Source organism: Antechinus flavipes, chromosome 5 (genome assembly GCF_016432865.1).
Source record: "Antechinus flavipes isolate AdamAnt ecotype Samford, QLD, Australia chromosome 5, AdamAnt_v2, whole genome shotgun sequence".
Classification (NCBI taxonomy): Eukaryota; Metazoa; Chordata; class Mammalia; order Dasyuromorphia; family Dasyuridae; genus Antechinus; species Antechinus flavipes.
This window is the reverse complement of record NC_067402.1, coordinates 238,831,750-238,851,767: the sequence shown is the minus strand read 5'-3', so window position 1 is coordinate 238,851,767 and position 20,018 is coordinate 238,831,750. Positions and strand designations below refer to the sequence as shown.

General features: G+C 30.8%; 1 protein-coding gene across 3 annotated transcripts in view; it reads right to left on the bottom strand.

Moving 5' to 3' along the window:
• The window catches only part of TBC1D15 (TBC1 domain family member 15), a 98,203-nt gene that overhangs the window by 41,980 nt on the left and 36,205 nt on the right, over positions 1–20,018 (bottom strand). For all 3 annotated transcript variants that reach the window (XM_052000763.1, XM_052000762.1, XM_052000764.1), the window contains 6 exons: positions 18,192–18,330; positions 11,461–11,671; positions 4,754–4,856; positions 3,363–3,560; positions 1,785–1,913; positions 1,216–1,319 (listed from right to left, as the gene is read on the bottom strand). In XM_052000763.1, coding sequence (XP_051856723.1) covers positions 1,216–1,319; positions 1,785–1,913; positions 3,363–3,560; positions 4,754–4,856; positions 11,461–11,671; positions 18,192–18,330 — 884 coding nt within the window. The remainder of the gene's footprint in view (positions 1–1,215; positions 1,320–1,784; positions 1,914–3,362; positions 3,561–4,753; positions 4,857–11,460; positions 11,672–18,191; positions 18,331–20,018) is intronic.

Sequence of the window (20,018 nt, the reverse complement as noted above, 5' to 3'; positions counted from 1 at the left end):
AAATCTAATCTACTAAATAATATTCTGATCATAAAAATACATTAAACACTTAAGTTTTTAAAGCAATTATTAAAAAACCCTTATAATAAAAAGAATTATTTATTAGCAGCATTTTCCAATCATTAGAACACTTCGTCATAACAGGTAGATGATATAATAAAGATACCACTGAATATGAAGTGAAGATTTGGATTTTCAAATCCTAGTTTATTATTCTGTGGCCTTTGGCAATAAATTTAACTTCTGTGGCCTCAGTTTCCTCAAATATACAATAAGGAAGGTAATTAGTTAGATCTAATGACCTTTTACACACTAGCAAAATGTATAAAATATTAACGGAATCTTATAATAGTTAATTACAGTGATATCATTAACAGAAAACATGAATCACTGTCACAAAAAAACAATTTTGAAATCAATTAGTAGGAAATTTAGCCTAAGAAAACTCGATACTTAATTTTTATTATTATTTATTATTTATTAATTTCTATCAACAAATATAATACATAATGATAAACTCTCAATTCTTTCATTTTAAAAAGGACAAAACAGTAAATTAATTATATTTTTCTAATTTCTTTTAGTATTTAATGAATGCTAATCCAATTCAAGATATTTTTGAGAGCTTCCTAAGACAACAAATATGGTGTGATATACTATTTAACCAGTAGAAGAAAACTCTTAAAAGGCTACTAGTATTGTTTCTGTAAAATTCTTTAACTTTATGAAGAAGTCTGTCTTCTTAACATTTTTCAACAGTTTCTTCACACTATGAAATTGGTTAGCATAAGAATTATCACTTCCATTTTGCAGATGAGAAAACTGAAGAACAAAGAAGTTTAGTGCATCATCTGTTGTGACACAGTTTGGCCATGCAAGGGACAAGATTTCAAACTAAGTCACTGAGATCCAAATCCAGTGCTCTTTCCAAAGGAGAATAATTTTCCCCAATTCTCAAAGCAAGCAAACAGCTCTCTTACAGATCACAATGTCACAATGATAGTGCACCTGATGTCAATGAACATTTGATACTGATCTATCACATAATAACAAAACTCTTAATCGTATTTCCATTTTTTAATAAAAATTCTCATGTGTCAACACTGAAATGTTCCACATTTCATCTCCACATTAATATGGATGAGTCACTTATGTTTAATACAATAATTGACAAATATTTATTAAACGTAATAAGTGTAGCACACTAATACTTACGTTTTTAACTTTTGCAAATGCATTCTTTCTTCCTTAGTACTATTCCAAGGAAAATAACCCAGAAGGAATTTCCATGCTTGTTTTCTCAACATATGACTAAGTCCCTGAGGTAAGTGCACATTAAACAAATTAGTAATAATGAAAGAATGACTGCAGAACTTGCTCCTAACTGATGACAGAGTGAGGTTACATATTTGTGGATTTTTCGTTAAAAGTTATCAATTCAATGAATATTATTTTTTCCTTATATCCCATTGAGAGAGTTGAACTTCTAGAACTAGACAACATGAGCATGTGGATTATGATTATGATATCATGATTAATAAGTGGATTTTAAAGACCAATCTGGTTTCTATAATACCAGTTACTAATGCTTTACTACATCTATAGGCCATGGCATTTACAAGGACAAGAAATGTTTTTTCCTAACTTCCAGTTAACTCTTCCCCCTTGATTCCCAAAAAGTTCAAAAGATTTCAGCATCAGCATCCTATTCCATCCACCTAGAGCTTCAGGGAAATAAAGTGGCTCTCCCCTTGAATAACCCATGATAATAATAATTAAATTACCCCTCTGAATATCATTTGCTTCATGCTATCTACATTTAAGATTCTTCCTTCTGAATCCATGTTCTTAGACCATTCATCCAGAGATACAGGATCTCTCCTCTGAACAGTAGGTCGTTCTCCTAAATCAATCTAAAAAGGAAAGATAAAAACTGCATACCATTAAACAAGGACAGGAAATAGCTTATTTCAAAAAAATTAAATTCAATTTTAGGCATCATATGTACCATCACTTTTGGAAATGTTTTTCAACTTATTTTCTTATTTCATAAGCTTATTTAGTAACATCTAAATTATCTAGTATAATTGGTATCAAACACATTTCTCCCTGCTAACAAATACATAAATGTTGAGTACAAAAACAAAATAAATAAATAAAGATCACAGAATTATAAATTAGAGCTATAAAAAATCTGAGAAATATCTAGAAATCAGGAGTTTGTAATCTTTTTCATTTCTTTTCTTTTCTTTTTATTGGAGGGGGGTAAGGGTGGGGATCATGGCAGTTTAGTGAATCCTCAGAATAACATTTTCAAATAAAACAAGCAACATGAGAAAACTAATGATATTGAAATCACTACCAAAATATTTTTTAAAAGGTTAATAGATTCACAGATCCAAGGTTAAGAGCCCCTCATCTAAACCAACTTCCTCTTTTTATAGATGAAGAAACTAAGGCCTATGGAGAGGAAGTGACTTTTCAGGGCAATTACACATGGATCGTAAGAGTACTCTTCGTAAGAGTACTAACTAGTGCTAACTACAAGACTAAACTTGTTCTGGACTACACTATGCTAAATTCTCATATTGTAGCAAATTATAAAGAGTATAACAAACTGTTCAAACCAGGACACAATTTTTTTTAATTTGGTTATAAATTTATTATATGAATATATCATCTAGAACACATTTTTACTCACCAATAAAAAATGTACTTTTTAGATAACTGATCCATGACTTGTCCTTCCTTATGCAACATTAATAATTTTATACTACACTTGGTTTAGTAGATGTGGATAATTTAGAACTAATCAGATTTATAAAATAAGCCATTTTTTGGCAGTATAATTTTATGTTTTAAATGTATTCAAATCTAGAACTTGTCAAAAACCAAATACTTCTCTGAGCAGTATAAGATCATGTCACAATTCAGGGCTTAAGGCCAGTTTTGAGTAAAAACAAATGACAACAAAAACTCTGCATAGAGAGGGAAAAAAAATGAAAATAAATTAAGTCCATAATCAGCTAGCTAACAAGAAAATATTGGTTTTAGGCAAATTCCATAAGTAGAAATAGAAGTGTATTGGGCAGAGGTTATTCCCTCAAAGTTACAGAATACCATGGCAATATATTAGAAAAAAAGTTGTTCAAGTTATCAAGGATTTGATAACAGAAAGTGCATTATAGGTAGTGAATTAAACAGTAATGGGTGGAAGTCTCAAGAACAAAGGAGCAGAAGATAGTTATATGCCACATCATAATCAAATTGACTTTCTAGTTTTTATACATTCAGCACAAGAAAAAAAAAAAAGGCTTTTCTTTTTAATCAATAAAAGTTGTATAAATACATTTTTCACTCACTCTAGTGATAACTTCAAATCCTGGTTCTTCTTGTTGGTTTATTTTTAAACCTGGAATAGCATCACTAAGAAAATCTGCCATTTCTGAAGGTGGTCGCTGATGAGTTGAAGGATCATTGCCTCTCAAACTATCAAAAATGTAGTTTGTGACTTTGGAAAATCCTACAAGAGTTGCTGTATAGGGATCCTTTTTTATTTTCTGCAGAACAAGAAGACAAATATAATATTAGTAGTACTATACCAAAGAAGGAATAAATGAACATAAACAGAAGTGTCAAATAAGAGATGAGAATCAAACTAAAGCAAAGAAGATTTTCTAAGATTTTCTCTAGAAGATTCTATTATTTTCTGGGAAGAAAAATTTGAATTTCTCTATGCTAACCTTTTAATTTGAATAGAAATCAAATAAAAGCAATTCTCTCTTAAATATCAACTTGCTGCTATTGATTGAAAATGCCAAAGAACAAGTGATGCATGGGTCTCATTCAGTCCACATACAACAAACATGTATATAGTCCTTACTTTCCAATGGTGAATAGCCCACAACAACTTTCTTCTGTCTAGTAGTCCTGCCTTCATAGAAAAAATATACTTGAAGCATGATATATCCTATTACAATCTTCAAAATCTATTTAATATATATCTGAAAACTATGATCACTTAAGTAATATTGACTCTTCTTGTAAATAAGTTAAATTATGTGATACTCACAAAAGACAAAATTAATTTATGGGGCAACACTATGGATTGTAAACCAAAATATCCAACTACTTTCAAATTGAAAATTAATCATTATTGAAAATAAGGAAAAAACTCATATAAGATTTTCAGAGAAATATTCTTATATAGAAATCAGCAAGTTCAATAAAAAGAACATAAAACAATTTCATATCAGAAAGCAGATATTTTAGTAGAATATAATTAAGTAAATAAATAGAACTAAATCCTTTAAGATAGCATAGTTCCAAAATAATTGATGAATCAATGACAAAGAAATCAATCCAGTCAGGTATTTTTCTGAGATAATTGTCTGAGTCATTTGAATTAGCCCAAAATATTCTACACCATTGAATAATGCTAAATTTATTCAATACTAAAACTATTAATTTGTACTATCAGAATTATGGTCATGAAGGAAAAAATATCACTGTCCTAACATTTAATAAAGACCAAAGAAGAACAAATTATCAACAACCTAGAGAATTTCTTACTCTAAAATTTCAAAGCATGACTTGTGACTATAAAATGATATCTGGCTCCACGACTCACATATAAAGTCAACTTCCTTAAATTATAAACATAAGTTAAATGACATTTGGTAAAAAGAGTAAAAAAGTTGGAGGATTTTTGAAGACAGAAAGATTAAACCCTACAGGTATCTAAAAGACATACTTGAATTAAGCCATAAGCTGGTTCATCAAGAAGATTTTCAAAGGACTGTGAAAGACCCTTATTCTGACAATTCACAAGAAGAGTCCTTTTATCCTGCAGAGATCTGAAACAAAATGAAGACTGTATTTTTAATTTAAAGAAAAAGTGACATGCTGAAGTAACTACTGAATTTTTAAATAATTCATGCATTAGTATTTATATAAGAAAAATCTCCCATCTATTAAATAGTATTAATCTAATAACAACTTTAAAGTTACAAAGTAATTTCCTCATGCCAACCCTGTGAGTCAGTACTATAATTATGCATCCCTGTTTTACAGATGAATATGCTGGATTCAAAGAAATTACATGATCAAGTCTACACAAAGAATATCTGCCAGAAATCAAAACCAGTCTCCTGATCCAAAGCTAAAACATCATTTCCATTTCACCATGCTTCCTTTCTAATTTAATGCTTAGAAATATGCAATGATATTTGCCAACGAGGATTTAAGTTTACCTTTTTTTCCCCCCAATGAGGAGAAGTGAAAGGGAGAGAAAATGTGTTAATAAAAAATGAAATTCACAAAATTCTTAAAAACAAATATGTAACAGCTAACTTATAACTAGTTTTAAAACTTCAAGAGTCACAGAATTATTATGTCCTTAAGAGGCTTAAAAGAAATGAAATTCAGAAGTTGCCCTCAAGCAATGAAATCACAAGTCTAATTGCAATCCTGTCCCTAGTTTTTTTTTAATTAATCTTTTAAAAATTATATAATATAATGTAATATAATATAATAAAACATAATATAATATCTGTGCTACTATTAATAACATTAGCAAAACTGGCTATTCTTGTCATAAAAGTACATTTAAGTACAAAAGATGATATTATTTATCACATTTTCTAAAAAGCATTACTGTTAAGGTTCTAATTACAATTATAGGTTAGTCTGGATGGACTTTCTAATTCTTGAATTCTATGATTCTACTCCCTTATTCACAATCACAAACAAAAAATTTATGTACATACATACAACAATATTTTAAGTATACAGTTTTTAATACTTGCTCCAGTTCTAGTGGCAATTCTTTGTACAAATTTTTCTTATAACCAAACAACCTAATATAAGTCCATTAAGACTGACAGCTGAATAATTTTGAATAATCAAATATTTTTAATGCCTAAAACATAAAAGTTTCCTTTTTTTTTTTTTGTAACTTCTAAAGTTTTTGCTCAGGAAGGTAACTGAAATAAAACCACAACTTTGAGGTCTTTAAAACAAAAATTTAATTTGTTTCACTCTACCTACAGTACCTATTTTATTATAAATGTCTGAGATAAGAACTTTAATAACAGTTATCTGTTTTTCAATTCTAACATTACTGGATACAACAGTAATTCTAAGGGATATGAAGTCCAAAATAGGATCTTGCTGAGAGACAGAGAACATACATTTCTCAAACTTCCTAGGCAAAAGCAGTTTCTAAGTCTTTGGTGTTGCTAAAAGCAGTAAAAGGAATAAAGGCTAAGTGTAAAGGGAATACCCTAAAGATATTGCTACATTTTCTCTAAATATCTATTTGGTTCATGTTTAATGTGGGGATTTACTGATGGATATACAACCTTAAAGATTAGATATTCAAAATATAAACTTTTAAGAGGTGAAAAAAGAAAACAGTAAAATTTAAGCATAGCATTTTCAGTAAGAAAAACTTAGTCCATCTTCACCAAGAACATTTTAAAAATTCAATTAAACCTCAAGAGACTTTAGAAGTTAGAATGGAAGATCAACAAATACAGTAATATTTCTTTACCCAAAGAATTTTCTTTTTTACAGTAGCTCACTCTGTACTTAGTATAGAGCCAGACACAGAACAGCCCTTGATGCATGCTTGTTGAGAGATTGACCCTATTCAGAAGTAGCAAAAGAAAAGGAAAAAACCTCTGAAAATGAAAGCAGCAGGAATAATTCACCTATACATAGGTTCAAAAAGGAATAAATTTCACATGTATAAGATAGGAGAAAGACGGCCAAACTGGAGGGGTTTTAGTGCCTTAGATGCACAATTTGAGTCAAAAGGATCACCTGAAACTTCATTAATAGAAATATAGCAACCAGGAACAAAGCGATAAGAGATCTGCTATACTTTGCCATAGTCACTCCACATCAATGTTCAATTCTAAACACCATAGTTTAATTTTTTTTTTTTTTGCTAAGTCAGTTGAAGTTAAGTGAAGGGTCACACAGTTAGAAGGATTAAGTGTCTGAGACCAGATTTGAACTCAGGTCCTCCTGACTTTTTAGAAAGAACACTGATATGCTGAACAGAGAGCAAGAGAATAGTGAAAAGCTTCAAGTTCATGACCCAGGATGATCATTTCAAGAGCTTAAGGATATTTAACTTTGGGAAACATGACTGACCTAGAGAACATAACAAGGAATAATAGGTAGGCACGGTAAAGAAATAATTTAGGTTTTATATAAGAAAATAAAAACAAGTGAGAGCTATCCAAAAGTGTAATAGGCTGCTTTGGAAAGTAATAGGCTATTCCTTAGAGGTCTTCAAGCAACAATTGGATGACATTTTGTTTTTGCAGTTGCTTTTTAATTAAGTTGGCCACTGAGGTCTTTTTCAATTTTGAAATTATGTGATTAAAAAAAAATAAAATGATAGCAATCAGATGCAGCAATAAGCAATAGACACAGCTGATGATAATAAAAGAAGCACATAAGTTTAGGAAGTTAAGTCATATAAGGTATGTCTTAATAGTTACTGACTCTGTAACTACTGTCAGGTCAAAGACATGTCAAACCCTTGTATAGCTCACCTGTGTGAAGAAGGTAAAGCTAGAATCAATGTATCATGTTAAAATAAAATGACATTAATAGATGAACAGTTACATAGCTCATTCTGAAGAAAGAGGTTGATTTCTTGTAGTAGTTATCATTTTCTTTTTATATCTATCAATGCTATGTTCAATCAACACATAGGAAATATTTTTGCAGAAGAATTTAAGAGAAAACTAGCATATGATACAAATAGTATAAATAATTTTAAAGTCCATCATAATAGGATGTTGCTTGTACTCAGAATGCTCTTCAAAGTAAAGTACAAAGAAGAATTTGGAGAAAACTACAGACTAGTGATGTCTCTAAAGGAGATTCATTTTTTCATAAAGAAGTTACAAGTTTTGGATCAAGTTATCCCTATAATAACCTAGCACAAATTATCAAACTGCTCCTTCACTCCTCATAGACAAATTGAAGATAAGTAGCACACAAGAATTGTCATAAGTTGCTGAGAAAGTGTCTATGTTAATTTTTTTCAAAGATATAAATTATAGATAACATTCTGAATGGTGCAGACAAAACAAACTAAATAACTGATAATAAAAATATAATTTTCTGGAAGGTAAATAAAAGTACCTGGAAGATGGCTGTTTCAGATTTTTTCTAATCTAATTAAAATTTCCAGAAAGGAGACCATGTTATATTGTCCAAGGTTATCCAGATACATATTTCACTCAACCTTCATAAAATAGAAGCAAATGACCAAAAAGAAGGATAACACCAAGGGCCTTTTCCAAAAAACAAGTTCAAGGACAAATTTCCTTTCCAACTACATAACACAACAAAAAATTTTGGAAATATAATAATGACTGTTAAGTCATCAAAAAAAGATCAAATTGTATAGGTGTGTGTTTATGTGTAATAGATATATACATACACACATACACACACTTATTGTATGTGTGTATATATATACACTCAAACTTCTAAGAAGACAGAAAATATTCTATTATATTTTATAAAATTTTACATAAACCTATTAAAATGTTAAATTAATCTCCAGCTATTCAGAAAACCTGGAAAATAAAGGTTACTCACAAAAAGAAACTATAATTTCACTATCATATAGAAGTTTTAAAATTTAAATTCTCTATTTCTAAACTGTTTTAAGAGAAAAAATACAACAAATGACAAATACCAAATTATCACATTAACTTACTTTCTGTAGCATACAATCAATTAATCAACAAGCATTTATTAAACAATTACTATGTGCCAGATGCTGTTAGCTACTAGTGATATAAACACAAAAATGAAACAATCTCTACTCACAAGGAGTTTACACTCTAAAATGTAATGTATTATCTTGCCCTTGATTAAAAACTATCTTACCAAAGAAACTTAAAACATTATCAGCCCATCCAACTCATTTTATTAATGAGAAACCTGCTCCCTAGGAAGAGAACAGATTTGCCCAGTTTACATAACAAGCAGCAGAGCTCCTGATTTCCAAATCCCAGATCACACTGCTATATGTCAATAGGAAAGTCACTAATGCTGTTATAGCTTCATTCCTCATTTGTAAAAGGGAATTATAATAATTTCATTACATAACATATAGGAGTTGTGAAAAAGTGCTTTGTAAATCCTAAAATGCTATGTAAAATGGGTTATTTAAAAATCAAAATAAACAGTTTCTCTTATCTGTGTGCTCCAAAGACTCTAAAATATTTTTTAAAATCTGATGAAAATAACTACTTCTTTTAAATATCCTCATAAAAAGGATATCTCAAAAGATATGATTCTAAACACTAGAAAACAATTTTAGGTATTGTGGCTCTTTTTTTCACCAATGACATAAAGAGGGAAACTAATAGTAATAGCTACAGACTGCTAGGTGGTACCTAGGTAGGTAAAAATGCCAAGCCTGGAATCAGGAAGTCATGAGTTCAACTCCAGTCTCAGATAATTACTAGCTGTGAGACTCTGGGCAAGTTATTTATCATTGTTCACCTCAGTTTCCTTATCTATCAAATAAGCTGGAGAAAACAGCAAATCACCCCAGTATCTTTACCAAGAAAATCACAAAAGGAATTACAAAGAATCAGACATGACTGAAAATGACTAAACAACAATATTTATGCAGTATTTAAAATTTACAAAATATTTATATTGTCATTTGAGGCCAATAACAACCCTGAGAGTTGTATCGTGGGTAATTATAAATTAAGAAAATGAGACCAGAGAAGTTATACAATTCTCCTGTGATCACACAGCTAACAACTTTTGGAGAAAGGGTTGCATACAAGTCTTCTTAATTTCAAATCTTCCTAATTTCACATTTAACTAAATGCCCATTATGAGATGCTGTCTCTCTCTGAAAGCATTTGGTATTTTTTTGGAGGGAAAGGGTAAGGAGAAGGCAGGCAGGGGTGTAGTGTGGACCTGTATCTGTGGTTTTGTACAAAAAAGAAATTTCCCATGTAGACCATCTCCTCCAAACCAAATCTACAAATCATTTGTAGCTTTCTGTTTTAAACAGCAATCTGGCCCATGTTCACACTGCCAGTATTTTCATCAAAGGCAGAGCTTATCCCCAACCTTCTTGTCTCTAAGAACACTCTAGCCACTTTGCACACACAAAAGCATAGCCTCTAATGCTTCTGAGACCAGGCACAGGGTTTTTCTAGAATGACAAAACTCCTATCAGAGCTGGTTGGCACTTGCTTGACAAAGTTATGGCTAAGGGCACTATAAGGTAAAATGACCTGGTTCAGGGCCAGATAGCTATGAGATATTAAACTGAACTTAACTCAGGTCTCCCTAGCTCTTAAGATAGTTCTCTCTCTAATACCCCTTTTCTACTTCTACTAAACTGAAGAAACTAAAGCTATAATTGAGTCAATAACATTGCTTTACTTTCAGCATATAAAGAAAAAAATAACAATTTTCTTTCATTAGGGCACCAATATTTATCTATTTAAAAATAGATTAGATCCATCTAATATTAGATCTTCTGTTCATCTTAATCATTTAATGTCATAAATTAATATTAAAGAGTCTTTGCTGACAAGGAACAGAAGCATACTAGACCAGTGTCAGGAAGAATCTAGGTATGAATCCTACTTCCACAATTTGCTAGCTTGTGAAAGTCATCAACTCTTTCTAAGTCATAGTTTCTTTGTTTGTAAAATGAATAGTTGTACTAGTCATACTGTAGCGTTATTTTAAGTGTCAAATGAAATTGAAAATCACAATACTATATGTCAATTATTAATTCTCAGATTCTATATTAGATCTATATTTTACCTCTGCCCTTTATGGTTCCAAGCTCAAGCCTCACCTCACACATAACTTCTAACTCAAAAGATATTAACTACATCTGACTTCTTTGCCATTAACAATAATGGGCAGTCAGAGGCTATGATAAGAATTCTCTCAGACTCTGTATAATGATGTTAGAAAAATATAGTATACATAGGTACTATTACATTATCTGAATTATTTCTAAACCTGTGTAATCCTATTAAAGAAAGTTTTACTAAAAAGATTAATGTCATTTCTTACATTGGAAACTTTATGTTCTATTCCATGTGTAAAAAAGAGTTTAAGATTTCATGTTTAATAAAAAAAGGTATAATAAATAATAAAAAATTCAATAAGCTATGGTACTGCACTTTAGTCATAGTAAACATAGTGCTATTCTTTTAAGATGTTTTAATTTAGCATCATTAAGCTTAATAAGCATAAAAATACACACAACATACATACTGAAAATATGATTAATGACTAAAATCAAAATCATAGGGGAAATGAATACAGCAGGACTGAAGCCATACAGACTTCAGATAATAAAAAACTGAGAATATTTCAGCCTATAATAATTACAAGAGCCGAATTTGAAAAAATATAAAATAATGTAATACTTACTCACACAATACCACATATTTTTCAAGAGATTCAATCAGTAGTTTGCTATCTCCATGATGAAAATGAAGAGCAGGGAGAACGACGTCATCCTTTAGACAGAATACCAAATAAGACCAGCCCATACCCTCTTTGTTTTGCTTGATTGACTTCAGGTCTGTCAAACTGAACAGGAATGACCATTTGCTTTTCCCATTCGTATGACTTGGAGCATCTTAAAAACAAAAAATTATGCCATAATATTTTGTTCACCTTTTTTAAAAAGGTATTAATCAACCACCTCATGACTGTCTAATAAAAATTTTCTGCATCTATATGCATTATAATAAGAAAATCTATGCTTTCCCACCTATAGTAAATAGTGCAAGATATTTACTCTTATGTCAATTTTCATGATTGCTCCAGGCCTTAAACTTTAAAAAATTTATTCTTCCTTGTTTCAAATAATTTTCCCTGTTTTCCACATTTTATAAAAAATCACCCATAAAAGCTTGGAAAATTTTCCATATCTGTTGTGGCACACAAATAAATCATAAAGTTCTCACCTGGAATTAAGACTCCTTAGTCTCTTGAGAGTATCCACACTGAATAATAATGGTTAGTATGAATTACACACACACACACACACACACACACACACACACATATGCACATGCATACACATGCATGTGTGTGTGTGAGTGTGTGTGTGTGTGCATGCAACATGAAGATAAGAGATACATGGAAGAGTGATAATGGATACAGGGAGGTAAATGACTAAAGCTGGTTCTGGGTTCTAATACATGCTTTACAATTAATTAATTATATAACTCTGGGAAAGTCATAACTTCTCTGGCCTTAGTAACTTTATCTAGAAAAGAGGGGGGAAGAGTTTGATTACCTTTACAACTCTAAAAGTATAACCTTAAATATTTATCAATATAGAAGTACTATAAAATATATTTATTTACTTCTAATTTTTGATTCTATTGTGAAAGACAATAACTTGCTATATTAACTTTTTTTAGATCACTGTGATTTTATGAAAATTTTCAGAAAGTACAAATGAAAGTACCTGGAAAAGGGTAGTAGAGAAAAATCTTCTCTGCCAGTCATGGTATAGCTTCACACATTAGTAAGGACTCAAGAAATGCTTTTTCATTAATTTATTCCTTCCATCTCAAAATTTTCATAACATTACAGTTATGTGGAAAAAGTTACCAAATTAATAACTTTTACAATAAAATTATGCACAAGGTGTAAATTACAAGTAGGAAACTATAAAAAAAATTCTTTAAAGTAGTTCCACCTAGGGTTCCACCTAGGAAATGAGAAACACACAACTCACATAAAAAGTATCTAATATTCAAAAATATCTCATATTAAAATGTGAAACAATAAATCAAGACCTCAATCCAAAACAGGTAAAAGAGATGCATAAGTGTGACCCTGACAGAATAATTTCCTAATAGTTATTTGGTTTAAATATGTATCATCCCCATGCCAAAACAAGCATTAACATGAACTTTTAGGAAACACCCACACATGGTGTCATGCGTTGAGCAAAATCTTATCTTTATTCTTAACAGATGGTTAACTAAAAAATAACTTCAATATTATTTCAAAATAAAACTTTTTAAAAAGAAAATTCATATTATTCAAGTTCAAAACCCAAAAGTTATCTATTTTAACACTCTTTTTTCTTGACTTAGACTAAAAGTGTTATCTAACTCATTTGAATAAAAGTGATTAATTAATGTTAAAAGACAGATCTGCCAGAATTTGCTTATTCCTGACAATGGTTTTCAGGGCTTGGGGCTACACCTCCATTTCACAACAAAGTATAGGAAGCCTTTGTAGAAACCTCTATACTTGTCATATTTTAACTTGTATGTGTTTCTCATTCCCTTTGCACCCTTTATTCTTTTTCATATCCTCCAGAAATTTGCTCCAACAATCATTCCTTCCATCTCACAAGTCTTCAAATTCCCTCTTCACTACTGCCTTTCCATTTGCCTACCAAGATACTCAGGTCTCTCCACGTCTAAAGAATCTTTTTCTTGGCCCCTGTAGACCATCCAGCTGTTTTTCCTTTATTCATCATTTCCTGCTGCATTTCCTGAATAACCCACGTAAATCTGACATCTACATTTTCTCATGTAATCTAACTTTCACTTTCAACCATTCTCCTTATTGGAGTATCCAATGGTCCTTTTTAAAGTTTTTTTTATTCCTCAATATCCTGACAATACTGACTAGTCTTTGTTCCTAGGCACCTTCTCCTTACTTAGCTTCAAAGATCACATCTTTCTGCTTCTTTTTCCTTAAAAAAGGAAAACTCTCTATTTCCTCCCTAACTATTCTTTTTATGTCCTTTAAGACTTTCATTTTATTCCCAGTTCCTTAATGGTTCAAATTCCTGTCTTGAACCATCCTCCCTTTCTCTTTTCTCTCTACATACTTTCTCTCACAGTTTGATTCACTCTCATTGCTTCAACTGCTAAGTTCCATAAAAATGACTCCAAATTCATATATGCAATCTTGATTCCACTTCTCACTTCCAGATACAAATATCCCAATGTCCTAAGAAGTATTTTCTACCTATTTGTGCCACCAGCATCTCAACTTTGAACTCCAAAACCAAACATTTTCTGTTTAAATTCTTTAGTGAATGTTCAAAATTCAAGTGCTACATTTTAGCCTCTCAAACCCAACTAGATGCCAAATCCTATCAGTTTCATCTCTGTAGCACTTTTCTATTTGTCCATATCTCTGTATTCATACAATCACTCTAATACAGGCCCCCATTCCCATCAACCTAGGACTATGGATTTTATTTTTACTCCAATAGAGCCTTTATGCCAAGGCCAGAATGACATTTCTTTATGACTATATCTGATCATGTCATTTTTATGCCCCAAAATCCTCAGGCTCCTTAGTACCTACCTGACAAGGTTTAACTTCTTTGCCTAGCTTTCATAGCTCTTCAGAATCTAGTATCAACCTACTTTTGCAGGCTCATTCAATATTTTTGCCCTTCAATTGACCAATAAGCAATCATTAAGATAACCTGGACTATTCTGTTTCCCAAATATATGCTTTAACCTATTTCTGTGCCTTTTATGCAATCCACTATATCTATAATGACTCCCTCACCTGTCAAATTCCTAGCTATTCTCTATATCTCAACTTAAATGACATATTTTCCAAAAAGCTTTCCTTGTTTTCTCCTATTGGGAAGGCTCTTCTCTCTTAAACCTCTTATAGTATGTTAACTTTACACTAATGACATATCCATTGATGTTAAACTGGAAGAGATCTTAAGGATCATCTTAGTCACTGGTCACAGGGGTCCTCAAATTTTTTAAATAGGGGGCCAGTTCACTGTCACACTGTTGGAGGGCCGGACTATAGTAAAAACAAAAACTTTGTTTTGTGGGCCTTTAAATAAAGAACCTTCAAAGCCCTGGGTGAGGGGGATAAATGTCCTCAGCTGCCCCATCTGGCCCGCAGGCCATAGTCTTAGAACCGCTGACTAGCGTAACCCTCTTATAATGGATACCAATTCTAGGAAAATCAGATCTCAAGAAATACACAGTTAAGATAAGAAAATTCCTGAAGAGTCAAGATGAAATCCATAAATATTTTCATGCAAAGAGGTAGTCACTATAAAATTGTCATAATTCACATCAACCTAGAGAGAGTTCAACCAGTGCCAAATTCTTCATCACACTGATTTAACTAATCTAATTTCCAAGTCCACAGTCTAAGTTGTAGATACATAGGTTTCACATAATTTTGTTTAAAAAGCGATTATAGAGCACAGGGCAAAATAAAGGAAATTCACCTTACTCTCTCTTAATAAGCAATTATTGCTACCTCTTGGTAAATGAAAATATGATATTACCTGAAGGAAAGGATCAACAAAAACAAAATCTATAATCAGGATTCATTTTTCAAAGACATCAATATATCAATATAACAAAAAGAAACGAAGTAGTGGATAATGTTTTAAAACTCATAAATCTCCAAAAGGATATTCATTCAAAATAAGGAAACAAGGCTAAATTGAAAATATAGTTTCATAACCAGAATATATTGAAGTGTTCACTCCATATTTGAGCAATATAATTATAAACAAGCTTATTTCCCCTGTTTAATGCAAAAAAAAAGCAGATGATACAATAAATGCAGAAAAAAATGCTTCTTGTTACATTTTATTACATTAAATTAGGAATGAAAGAATAAGAGAAACAGTTACATATTAGCATAGCACAAGGACAACAGAAAAATAAATCTGCAACCTAGCATGGTAATAATATCTGAAAAGACAAAAAGGAAAACTAATACCCTAAAAATCATAATTTTTGTGGCTTTTCCTATGAGGAGAACCTGATAAAAGAAATTATTTTCTTTTTCCTTTATTGCTCTTACAAAAACAGGTAGAGAAACATTGGTAATTATATGCATTGTACTTAATATATCGCCAGGTCGGTGCGATATTCTGAAGAACTGACATGGACAATAAAAGTTTTTTTGTGTATCACTAAAAAAAAAAAAAAAAAAAAAATTAGGGTGAAAAAAACCAAATCTTTACTTTTAGAAGTGATATATATTTTTAAGTGAAAAAGAATATTGTTAGTGTTATAAACAAATACTGGACCCAACCTACCATTTAGCTATTTTTATACAGGGTCTCAATCTTTATTAATTACATAATAAACCTCCTCTTGTATGTTCCACTCCAATCCTTCTTTGGCATTTTCCTAAATTATATATCTAATAAAAAACTGTAGCCTAAAAGTAATAATTTCAACTCTATTTCAAACTGCTTCCTTCTATTCCTGAGTTCAGAAATATGGAATAGTAATAATGGCTGTCTTGTTTTAAACAGTCTCTTATCCTTTGTTTTTAGTCTCTCATGAGATCAAAAACAGTCAACACTTTGAAACCCTACTTAATTTTATATATATAAAACCACTAGTCCAGAAGGTCCTTTATTACTTTATGGATGGCATATCAAAATCCTACCCTGCTGTCTTTTCTCAGGATTCTAAAGTTCTAGTGAAAATCTCTTCCTAAATTAGAGGTAGAATGCTATAAAAGACTATTTTTAAGAATAGGTAATATTCCTGATTTCTCTAAACAAGAGCTTGATTATCACCCAAAAACTTCAAATTCTTGCTTAATTACAAAAATCATTTTCATCAGAAACAATTTTGTCTGCAGTATGACTAAGTTAACACATTCAAATCTACAATCCACATTTTTAAAAATCCTATGTTTCTTAATATTTACTAAAAAATGTGCACAAGTATTTAGTGTGATTATCTCAGCTAAGATCTAGTCAGCTTATTCACAATCTGAATAATGAAACAGGCAAAAAAAAAAAAAAAAAACAACAACAAAAAACCATAAAATTTTAACTGCTGCCTTAAAAGCATTAACAAGAAAAAAACACTTTAAGTTTTAAAGGCCCAGTGTATAGAGCCTGGAGCTTAAATCGGGAAAATCTAGGTTCAAATCTAGCTTCACATGCTTACATGCTATGTGACTGTAAGCAAGTCACTTAATCCTGCTTGCCTCAGTTTCCTCATCTATGTAAAATAAACTAGGGAAGGAAATAGTGAACTATAGCAAATTACTCCGTTATCTTTGTCAAGATGACCAAATAGGGTCATCACAAAGAATCAGACACAACTAAACAAGTTAAAAAAATCTCACAACAGTGACCTCATCCTTTTAAAACCAAGTTTTCATAGCATAAATTAATGACTAATGTATTCATTAGTTTTTGCTGAATTGTTCTCCTCCCCATTTTTTATTACTACAAGAGAAAGAATATGTATTAAAAATAAATTTATTTAAATTTTTTTTAATCTGAAAAGGTATAGTACCATAAATTTAGAGCTAGAAGAGATACCAGAGGCCAACTAGGACAATGACCTCAATTTTACAGATAAGAAAACTAAGGCCAAAGAAAAGTTAAAAGACTTTCCCAGGGTCACAGAATTAAATCAAGAGGAACCTAATTCTTGCTGCCTCTGATTCTAGCATTTTATGCCATCCTACCTCAAAATGTCAATAAAAAACTTATAAGTAAAATAAATGAAAGTATTTTGTTAGGTATAATAATCTTAATTACTAAAGTCCTTTATAACTCAGAGATTCAGTGGTTCTAAGATTATTACTGTGCTTTGACAGATTATCAAAAAAGACATTAAATTTTTTAATGAAATAAAATTTTTAAAAAGATATTATGGCATTTATAAGACAAAAATGTCAGATTACTAATTTTATTTTAGTTTTTCTTTAAACTACAAGAAAACTAATTTCACACAGATAATAATAGAGAGATACATTAAAAAATATATACTAAGACTACAAGATACTATATAGACATATATATATACCTTTAAACTTACAGAATTGTCCTTTCTCCTGCAGTTGTACCTTCCATCTCCCTCAGTATGTTAATTAATGCAGCAAAGCTATTGGATAATTATGACACTCTAATGTATTTTTAAAAGTAAAACAAATATAACCCTAAAAAATGAAAATCTGTATGTTATTACAAAACATTTCTAAAATCTAATAGAGACAAATTTCTATGATTGTGGTCCTGGTTGGGGGACTAATAAAAGCACCTAATCCTTCTGCCTAGGGAACAAATTCACTCTTTTTATTCCTAAATAAAGAGTATTAAGTATATGCTTCTGGAAATAATTTTAAGTTTTGAAAGAATTAATTTATACCTCCATTAGTATGTGATTTCTTTTTAAATGAAACTGTATTGACCATGTCCCACTCTGCTTCATAACTGGTCAGATGTTCTGATCCCCGAAGAATTCTCTCTTTAGGGGTCTGAGTCCATTCCACAACTGAACTGGAATCCTAAAATAATTTTAAAATATTTTTAACAGAGTTACATTTTAATCTATAAAATTTGTTAGCATACAAGAAATAATAATAATTATTATTATTATTAAAATTCATATGGAACTTTATGATTATAAAGAGCCTCCTTTATGTGTTTTACTGTAATTCGATTTTCAAATCAAACTAATAAAGGGGGAAGTCCAAAATATTTTTCTCAGTTTTACAGATAAAAAATTGAGGTTGAGAGAGGAAAATATGACAATCAAAGTTGCAACTAGTTAGTGGCAAAATGGGATGAAGTTCAAGTATTGTAATTCAAGTATAAAGCTTTTCTCCCAACTCCATGGTTCTTCTTTTTATACATATAAGAGGGTTCTGTGAAGCTTGGGAATTTAAAGGTACAAAATGAAGACTTAGTTTTGTTTTGTTTGTTTTTCAAATCTAGAAACTAGAATGAAACAAAGGTAAAAGATTTAGTGACCAAACCAAAAATTACAGTGGCTCCCAGGCCAATACTCCATCCACTATCCCATATGAAGACATCAGACACAAAAATCAAACGATAAATGTTTATGTACTTTCTAATCAACAAAATCAAATAACAAACATTTACAATACAATCCCTTATGAGGAGCTTTCCATTCATAGTGAGGAATGGAGGATGTTCTCAAACCAAGAGCCAAACCAGAGGACTGAATTTGGAAAGAATCCAAATCATGCCAGTGATATTTACTACCTGCATGACTGTGGGCAAGTTATTAAATATCCACAAGTCTCAATTCTTCAAGTACAAAAGAAAGAGAGTGGAATAGCTGATCACTATAATTACTTCCAGCTCTAAATAATATCTTTCATCACAGCCTGCATTTCAGAACAGATTCTCCACTAATTTCTCTAACAAATATATCCATTCCTATAATATCATCAATGGTTCTCTGACAAACATTCTCTGACAGCAAGAGTTGTCTAAGCTTCATTCTTTGTTTCTTGATTTTCTTTCTATATAACATAGTCCAAGTTCAATAAAGGCCATGAAGAGCTGGATTTATTAGTCATATGACTCATGTTAAATCACTTAACCTATGCCTAAATTTCCTCATGTGTAAGAGTGATAAGAAATACATGCGCTATCTACCTGATATAAATGTCTTAAAAATTGTTAATAATTATAAATACATATACATGTATGTATATATATATATATGTGTATATATATATTTATGTATATGTATATGAACTATTACTATTATCCTGGAACATCTACTCTTGTAACGCATCTCAGATTCAACACTCCACCAATTCAAATTGAACATACAGTGAATATCTTTCTAATGTTTTTACTATTGTAAAATGTGATCTATTGTCCTAAGCCAAACCCAGATCATATCTCATTCTTCATTGTTTTTCCTTGTCCTTAAACAAGGTACATCAAATAAGTTGCCAGATCCGCTCCTATGAGTATTACCACATTCATATTCAATGCTTAGTTAAACTATTTTAAGTTATCAAGAGAATCACTAACTTATTTACTTTCACATTCCTTTCAAAGTTGTTATTTCTGTTTCTCAGACCTTTTAAAGTTCAAAGATTAATAACATTCTATAGTCTGCCATTTACATTGTGCTGCAAAAACTCTGCACATAGATGTCCTGAATTACCTTACTTTTCTCTGTTCCTTATTTCTTAGCTTGCCATTTCAACTT